At 61.3% G+C, this 8,791-nt stretch overlaps 1 protein-coding gene across 1 annotated transcript; it reads right to left on the reverse strand.

The window, feature by feature from the left end:
* Positions 1 to 1,839: 1,839 nt before the first annotated feature.
* Positions 1,840 to 5,069, reverse strand: DLX3 (distal-less homeobox 3). The gene is made up of 3 exons (XM_027668874.1): positions 4,709 to 5,069; positions 4,161 to 4,351; positions 1,840 to 2,238 (listed from the first exon to the last, which is right to left on the reverse strand). The coding sequence occupies exons 1-3, from the start codon at positions 5,025 to 5,027 to the stop codon at positions 1,900 to 1,902; spliced, it is 849 nt and encodes a 282-aa protein (XP_027524675.1). The 5' UTR covers positions 5,028 to 5,069; the 3' UTR covers positions 1,840 to 1,899.
* Between the last annotated feature and the right edge of the window lie 3,722 nt (positions 5,070 to 8,791).

Genomic DNA, 8,791 nt, shown 5'->3' on the forward strand with positions numbered 1-8,791 from the left:
CACGGCTGGGAGCCTTACTGGTCCCAGTGAGAGGAGCGGGAGGAAGCGCCAGGTCTCCGTGGCAGTTCAGGGAATGCTCCAAAACGCAGGAATAAAATCCTTTCCCCCCAAATTCCCTCTCAGCAGGGCAAAGTGGGACTTGGGGTGGGCCAGCGCCATCTGTGCCCGTCACCCAGTGCCATCCCACGCCCTGACCACCCCCCAGCTTCCCCCCGAAAACAGGGCACAAAAAAATAGGGTTTAACTGTGCATTTCCAAAAGTGGGAAAAAAACTCTGCTCCAAAAAAAAATGGGAAAAACCCCTGGTGTTTGGAAATTCAAGTTCAAAACACTTTTATTATTTAATATTTTGAGCTTGGTTCCCTTGGAAAGTAGCAAAGGACATTCAGGGGGACCCCCACCCTGTCCTGGGGGGGAGGGGGTTTCCCATCAACCAGGGGAGGTTTTCCTTAAAAACAAAAATAAAAGGACAAAAAACCAGACCGAAACCAGTTTGGTTTGGAACAACTTTATACAAACAAACCTTATGTACACTCGCTTTTTTTTCCCCCCAAACACCCCTATTTATATAAGGCAACATAAATAAGGTCCCCGGGACTGTACAACACGTATGAACACTCCTTAAAACGGCACTTTCAGCTTAAAAAAATAGCACTATTCCCTTAAAAAATAGGAAAGAGTTTGGGGTTTTTTTTTCCTTTAAAATATGTTGTCGATTTAGTTAAAAAATAGGCATTTTTGTCGCCGTTCCTTAACCCACACCCAGAGGCACCGCCAGAAAACGGAGATTAGCACAACTTTCCTCTTTCAAAAATAACTTAAACCATTCCTGAACTGTTTAAATATTAAAATAATCCCCCCCCCCCCCCCCACTTTTTATTTAATTTTAAATAACCACCTTGTTTTCTGAGTTTCCGCCCGGGGGATTCCCACGGAGCTGCCGGGCTGAGGGTCCTGGGTTTGCTCCTGTGGGGTGTCTGTCACCCCCCTAAATCACTCCCACTCCGTGGATTTTGGAGCCAGGGCGAAGCACATCCCGCTCCTCCAGCGTCGGTGACCACCTGGGACAGTGTGTCCTGCATCCTGACCTGGGACAGTGTCCTCCATCCCGACCTGGGACAGTGTCCTGCATCCCAACCTGGGACAGTGTGCTGCATCCTGACCTGGGACAGTGTCCTGCATCCCGATCTGGGACAGTGTGTCCTGCATCCTGACCTGGGACAGTGTGTCCTGCATCCCAACCTGGGACAGTGTGTCCTGCATCCTGACCTGGGACAGTGTCCTGCATCCCGATCTGGGACACTGGATCCTCCATCCCGGCCTGGGACAGTGTCCTCCATCCTGACCTGGGACAGTGTCCTGCATCCCGACCTGGGACACTGTGTCCTCCATTCCAACCTGGGACAGTGTCCTGCATCCCGACCTGGGACACTGGATCCTCCATCCTGACCTGGGACAGTGTCCTCCATCCCCACGGAATGTGGGGGCTCTGGGTGCCCCTCCTGGGTGCCCACTCCTGTTCGGGGCTCACTCAGTGGGGTGACTCCCAAAGGCAAAGCTCCAGAGAGGGACCTGCAGCGGGATGAGGCCCCTGGGGGTCCCGTTTTATTATAGGGGGAAGGCGATGGAAAAATAAAAAAAAAAATAAATGCAGAAGAAGAATTTTCCACCTTTTCCCATGCTGGGAGCGGAGGAGTTGAACTCTTTGCAGTCCTCTGGTTCCTGAGATGAGCGGGGAGAGGGGAGGTAAGTGTGTCTAGGGGTGCATGTACACGGGTGTCCTTTCTTTTCCTTTTTTTTTTTTTTAAAAAAAAAAAAAGAAGAAAAAGCAAAAAATAGGAGGGGAAAAAAAGGAGGCAAAGGAGTTCTGCCACTGTCTCTCAGCCCCGGCTCTCCCTGTTAGTAGACGGCGCTGGCGTTGGGGGGCCCCGGGGAGGTGTGGTGCATCGTGCTGGCCGGCTGTGCCTGGTGGGGTCCGTGGGGTCCGCCGAGGGGCTGCGGGTGGTACCAGGGGTTGTGCTCCTCCAGAAATCCGGGCGAGGAGCTGTAGGGGAGCGGCTGCGGGAGCGGGGTCCGGCCCGGCGTGCTGCCGTGCGAGTTACTGTCCCAGACGGCCGGGGAGGGGGGCGAGTTGCAGGCCATGGAGTCGCTGTTGTTGGGGCTGTGCTCCAGAGGCACCTCGCCGTTCTTGTACAGCTTCTTGAACTTGGAGCGGCGGTTCTGGAACCAGATCTTCACCTGAGGGAGGGACAAGGGTCAGAGCCCCGGCGTGGAACTGGGGGTGTGGGATGGATGGGGAGAGCGGGAGAGGGGGCGGGGTGGTGTGGGGAGCTCGGGCATGAGGGAAGGGATAAGTGACATCGGTGTCACAGGGATCCCAGAGACGCAGGAAAGCACCTGGAATATGGGTATTATGGGGACCTCAGAGACACGGGAAGGGATGAGAGACGTGAGGGTCACAGGAAACCCGGAGACACAGGAAGGAGATGGGACAGGGGGGTCACAGGGACCCCAGAGACATGGGAAGGAGATGAGACATGGGGGTCATGAGGACCCCAAAGACAGGAGAAGGGATAAAGGACAAGGGTGTCACGGGGATCCCAGGGACACAGTGCAGTGCTGGAAGAGCCCTGGGACGTGGGTGTCACGGAGACTCCAGAGACACGATGCACCACAGGAACAAGGGTGGCATGGGAAGTTTGGACACACCATGTGCCGCTGGAAGGCACCCAGGACACGGACACCGTGGGGACCCCACATGGTGGGTGGCAGGAAGCATTCCTGGGTGTCGTGGGGACCCCGGACACACGGTGGGTGCACAACGGGAGGTCACCCGGGATATGGGTGTCACGGAGAACATGGACACACGATGCTCTGCAGGAAGCACCCGTGGAATGGGTGTCATGGGGACCCCCCTGGGGACGCGGGTGTCACAGGAAGCCCCCCTGGGGACACGGGCGTCGCGGGGAGCCCGTCACTGGGTGCATCACGCCGGGCGTCGGGAGCGTGCCAGGGTTGGGTGAGGCGGCGCTGGACGCGCTCGGCCCCCGCGGGGACGGGGTGGGGGCGGTTGTCACCCAAACAGGATGTCCCTCTGGGAGCGGGTGACGCGCTCCGTCAGCCCTTTGCCGAGTGTCCTCGATTGCTTCATCGCCCAAGGGAGGAGGAGGAGGCGGAGGAGGAGGAGGAGGAGGAAGGTCGGGCGCTGGGAGCGCCGCGCCAAGGGCGGCACAAGGGCGCCGGCGCCGGCCCGCAGGCAGGGAGGGTACCCGGGCCGGGCTGCGGGGGAGTCACACGCTGCAGGGACAGTGGTGACAACCCACTCCCCTCCCACCAGCAGATCCACCGGGACAGTTTGTCCCCTCGCCGGGCAGAACCCCAAAACCAAGGGGTTAGCCCCGACTCTGGGTGGTTCGTGGGGAGGAGAAGCCCGTCCCGCACGTCCCTGCTCTTCCAGTCCAGCCTGAACTGCCACCCCAGCGCAGGGTCCCGGCGGGGTGTGGAGCCGGTCCCCAAATCCCTTCTCTCTGCCTGAGCCAGGCAGGACAGCGCAGTCGGGGAGCCTCGGGAAGTCCAGACGGGAGGAGCAGGGTTCGGCCCCATGTCCCCGTGCTCCTGCTGGACTTGGGATCAGGACCCGGTGTCGGGATGGGGCGTCCCGAACACCCCGTCCCGAGCGTCCCGTCCCGCCCGGGACTTGGTGCCCCGCATTCCCAGGACACCGGGTGCGCTGCTGACCCAGGACCTTCCCAGGCACCGGGGCAGGATTCAGCCCCCAACCCTTGGGGTGCCTGAGCAGAGCAAGGTCTGAGATGGTGCCGGCTCCAAAGAGATGAGGATAAACCCTAAAACTGGGGAGTGGGGCACGGTTGGAGTCCGTCTCCTCTCCCTGTTCCTTCCCTCCTCTCCAGTTTTCCCTCGGCAAAGCATATCTGCTCCGCGCGGGGAAATCTGCTTTGCCCGCTTTGCACCCGCAAAGAAGCGGGGACTATCCATTCCCGGGGACCCCCGAACCCCCTTTGAGCTGCCCGGGAACAGAACTCCCTCCCAAGACCCCCCCAGTTCGCATTTGTGAGGAGCAGGACAGCTCTGGCTCCCCCTCTGCCGATCCCTCCTGCCCGCGGTCGGGAATTGGGGTGTCGGGGGGTCTCAGCCCTTACCTGGGTCTGGGTGAGCCCCAGCTGGGCGGCCAGTTCAGCCCGCTCGGGCAGAGCCAGGTACTGGGCTTTCTGGAATCGGCGTTGCAGGGCAGCCAGTTGGTAACTGGAGTAGATGGTGCGGGGCTTGCGGATCTTCTTGGGTTTCCCGTTGACCATCCGCACCTCCGGCTCCGGCTCCTCCTTCACCGACACTGGGCAGAGAGCGCAGGGGTGAGGCGGGTGGAGGGGTCTCAGCCACCCCCGTCCCCAACTCAGGGCCATCCCGGTCGAGGTGCTGGCACTACCCCATCCCCTGGAATATCCCCTGGGACAGCCCCTGGGATATCCCCCGGACGCCGCATCCAGCACGGATCCATCCCACCGCGTCCCCCCGGCAGCTCCGGGAATGCCGGAGGGGGACGAGCTTTGCCCCAACATCCGCCAGCAGCAGCAACACCCCCCGCCCCAACTCGGCGATAACTTAGACACGCACAGCTCCACAAAACTCCCTCCGGAATCCCAAGGGAGCAGCGGGATGGGCGCGACCCCCTCTCCCCACAGCATCCTACCTGCTTCTTGCGCCGGGAGCTGCTGGTCCCTGAAGTGGCCGTACTGGCGGTAGGAAGGGCTGTAGGAATAGTCGGATTTGGGCGAGTAGGTGCCGGCGGCGCCAATGCCGTTGAGGTTGAACTGGTGGTAGGGGTAGTGGCTCACGGGCTGACTGTAGGACTGGCCCGGGTAGTAGTCGTGCTGGCTGGTGTAGTAGCCCAGATCGGTGACGGAGGACTCCGGTAAGGTGGGCGAGTCCTTGGAGGCGGCATGGCAGCTCAGCGAGCCCGACAGGTCCGTGAGGATGCTGGAAAGCTTCTTATCGAAAGAGCCGCTCATCGCTGGCGCTGGCGAGGGGGGAGCTGCCTGCCCGGCTGGGGACCCCCCAACCTGGCGGCTCCGGCTGCCGCGTCAGGCCTGGCGTGCCCGGAGCTGGATCCTGCGCTGCGGCTCTTTGCGAGGAGCAACCAAAGAGACTGTGCCCAAACCTCCGGCCCCGGCCGCCTGCTTAAAGCCTTTAATTAGGGAGCAGGGCAGGGTGGGTGCGCATTCCGATTGGCTCCAGAAATATTGCCTGGGAGGCAAAATAGGCTCCTGCCTCCTCCTGTGTGGGTTCTTTTTTATTTTTTTTCTCTCTTATTTTTTTTTTCCCTCCCTTCTTTCCCTCTCTGAAGAAACAACAAAGAGTGGGTGAAGGAGGGCGAAGGAGTAAATACAGAGCGCAGGGTCCCGTCTGCAGGAGGGGGGGGCCCTGGGGATGCAGGGGGCACTGTGGGGGTCAGAGAGGGCTGGTTTGCAAGGGGACTTTTGGGGCTGTGGGGGATTTGGAGGAGGAGGCGAGGGGGGGATGTTTGTTGGGTGGCAGGGAGGGTTGGGGGTTGTGAGTAGGGTGGATCCATGCTTGGGGCTGGGGGGGCTCCAGGGGTGTGTTTGTGGTGTCCTCCCTTCTCCCCAGATCCCACCTTCTCCGAAAAGTGACTCCCAGTCCAACACCATCCCCAAGGCAGAGCCCCCCCATCCTCACGGAACAGAGGACCCCTCACCCACCCCAAAACTTACCGTGCTGCACCTGCCCTGTGGGGACCTCGGGGCAGTGACAGGCCCTGATTCTGGGGGACCCCCCCCCCCCGGGGCTCCGTGTCTCTCCCATCCCCAGTCCGGGTCCTGCCCCCCCCCCGCTGCCCTCAGAGCCCCCCCCCAAAGCATCGCCCAGCTCAGGGTCCCGAGCCAGCCCCGGTCACCCCCGGCCACTCCCGGGGCTGTCCCCAGGAGGACGGGGGGCTTTTGGAGGGGGGCTTTTATCTGCGGGAGGGGGGTCTCCGCTTCTGCAGGCGGGTCTTTACCCTGAAGGGGGGGGGTTGGGAGGGGGCTGGGGGTCCTTAAGCCCGGCGGGGGCTGCACCCTCCTGTCCCACCGTGTGTCCCCCCAGCCCCGGGATTGTCCCCCCTGCGCCCCTCGGGTCCCCCCGGGCCCGCACTGCGGTGCAAAGGCACCACCTGACGGACACAGAGGGAACTGCGCCCCCCCCGCTGCCACGGGTTCGAGTCCCGGCACCGCCGCCACCGCCGGGCCCGCCAGGAAAACGGGATAATCGTTGGGAATGTGGAGGGACTGGGGGTAGAAAGAGTGGGATGGGAACGGGAATAGGGGTGGGAACAAAGAATAAGGATAGGGATAGGAGTGGCAGTAGGAATAGGAATAAGCAGGACAAGGAATGAATAGAAACAGGATTAGGAACAGGAATAGAAATAGGATTAGGAATAGGAATAAGAATAGGAGTAGGTATAGGAATAGGAATAAGATTAGGAGTAGGAGTGGCAGTAGGAACAGGTATAAGTAGGAAAACGAGTGAATAGAAATAGTATTAGGAAGAGAAATAAATAGGAATAGGAATAAGAGTAAGAATAAATAGGAATAGGAATAAGAATAGGAACAGGGAGGAATAGAAATAGGAATAGGAATAAATATGAATAGGAAAAGGAATAAATAGGGATAGGGATAGGAATAGGAATAAATAGAAAGAAGAATAGGAAAAGGAAAAATAAAAATAATAGAAATATAGAAATGGAAATAATAGGAATAGCTCTAAAGAAATAAATAGAACTGGAGATGAATCCCAGAGGGAAGCAGGAGCCTCTGCAGGAGGCAAAGCATGACCCCAAAGCGTGGAGAATGGCACAGACTCGCTTCCCACGTGGGAGTTGTAACTGGGGATTCGAGGGGCTCATTCAGAGGGGACAGAAGCGTCTGGGCCAAGCCCAGCCCTGGGAGCCGTGCGGGGCCTCCCCGGGGAGCATTCCCAGGGTCCCGGGGAGCATTCCCAGGGTCCCGGGGAGCCGCGGGGACACCCCCGGTCCCCTGGCCCGGCTGTCCCCCTCCAGCCGGACTGTCACCGGGGCTGGCTCCTGCCGGGAGAGGGATGTGCCGGCAGGAAAAGCCGGTTGGGGAGCTGGAGGCCAGGGAGGGCGGCTGGGGAGTGGGGCACAAGCGGGGAGCAGGTCCGTGCAGTCCTGAACCAGTTTGGGACTGGGAGGCACTGGGGTTGCCGGAGGCTGCTGGGCCAGGTTGGCGCTTGTGGAGCCCCAAATCCAGGAGCTCATGGATGGGGGAGGGGGGTGGGGGACTTGGGGGGACCAGTTTGAGTGAACTGGGACACTGGGGATGGCAGAAGTCACTGTATTGGGGCACCCAGGGGTCTCTGTGGGTCGGTGCAGGGGCAGGGCTGACCACGGGGTCAGGTCAGCACACCCCTGCTGTCCCCTGTGCCCTCCACAAGTTTGGACCCCCTCCCCATACCCCCCATAGGGCTGGAGGGCCCCCCTTTGTCCACCCCACAAGGCTGAAGTGATCCCTCCCATTCCCCCTACAAGGCTGGAGGGTTTTCCTCCCCTGTGGCCCCCAAAAGGTCAGCGGGTTCCCTTCATGTGCCCCCCCAAGGCTGGAGGGGATCCCTCCCATAGCCCCCGGAAGCTGAAGGGTCCCCCCGTGCCCCCCCAACACTGGTGGGGGGGGTCCTGCTTGGAAACGTCCCCCGAGCCCGGCAGCGCCCACGGGGGTCCCCGCGTGTCCCCCCAGCTCTGTCACAGCCGCGGCGGATGGAGGTGTCGAGGGAGGCTCTGCCGATTGACCTGCCCGACCCCAAATCCCAAATCCCAAACCCCCCAGAGCATCCTTGGGGGGACGGCGTCATCTAGTGGCGTTTTGGGGTAATGACACCCCTGTGCGGTGATGTCACCTTCGGGGCACGAGGGACAGGGATGGGGGCGGAGACGAAGGACAAGGAACAAGGGACAAGGAACAGGGGACGAGGAACGTGGGACGGAGGACAAAGGATAAGGGGAGGAGGGCAGGCCCCAGTGCCGTAGCCGTGTGCCGGCCGCAGGCAGCGCTGCCCGTGGCGCTGTCCCCTTGTGCCGTCACTCTTTCCAGTGACACGGCGCAGGGGCACGGGGACATCGGGGTGGGGGACACAGGACATCCTGCAGGCCCCCCCAGCCCAGCCCACCCCACCCACGGGTTTCCTGGCACGGGTGGGAGCGGCGCGGCGGCTCCCGGTGACCTCAGCCGGGTCGGGGACGGGGACGGTGGCTGTCACCGCCGGCAGCCCTCCCCGGCAGGGAAGTGGCGATGCTGCGACTGCGGTCGCGTCCCCAGGGCCACCGCGGCGTCCCCGTCGCGGTCACCACGGGGATGGGACTGTCCCACGGCACAGCCGCTCTCGGGGTCCCGCCGTGACCTCCTGTCACGAGGGAAGGGGTGTCCCATTCCAAGGGAGTCCCATCCCACTGTGGGGGTTTGAGCCTCGAGGGCCCATCCTATGGGGTGTCCTAAATTGGGGGTCCCATCCCGGCGGTTCCATCCCATGGAGGGTCCTAATTTGGGGTGGAGGAGGGAGAGAGGGGGATGCGGGGAAGAGGGGGAACACAGACGACTCGGTTCCTCCCACGGGGGCGTGAGGGGGGTCAGCGGAAGGGGGACACGCGACGTGATGCTCCCACGTCGGTTTGGGGGGAAACTGCGGACTGGGGGCAGGGGCGTCGAGGGACTCGGTGCCCCCCGCGTGAGCTTTGGGAGTTATCTGTAGGAGGGGAGGGAGACTCGAC

Source organism: Corapipo altera, unplaced genomic scaffold (assembly GCF_003945725.1).
Source record: "Corapipo altera isolate COAL_440 unplaced genomic scaffold, ASM394572v1 226, whole genome shotgun sequence".
In the NCBI taxonomy this organism is placed as follows: Eukaryota; Metazoa; Chordata; class Aves; order Passeriformes; family Pipridae; genus Corapipo; species Corapipo altera.

Excerpts from the sequence above, each read along its gene's own strand:
- DLX3 (XM_027668874.1), bottom strand. The coding sequence starts at position 5,027 with ATGAGCGGCTCTTTCGATAAGAAGCTTTCCAGCATCCTCACGGACCTG. Across the intron at positions 4,352-4,708 it reads GCTCCCGGCGCAAGAAGCAG|TGTCGGTGAAGGAGGAGCCG; the intron begins GTAGGATGCTGT and ends CTCTCTGCCCAG. Across the intron at positions 2,239-4,160 it reads TGGGGCTCACCCAGACCCAG|GTGAAGATCTGGTTCCAGAA; the intron begins GTAAGGGCTGAG and ends TCCCTCCCTCAG.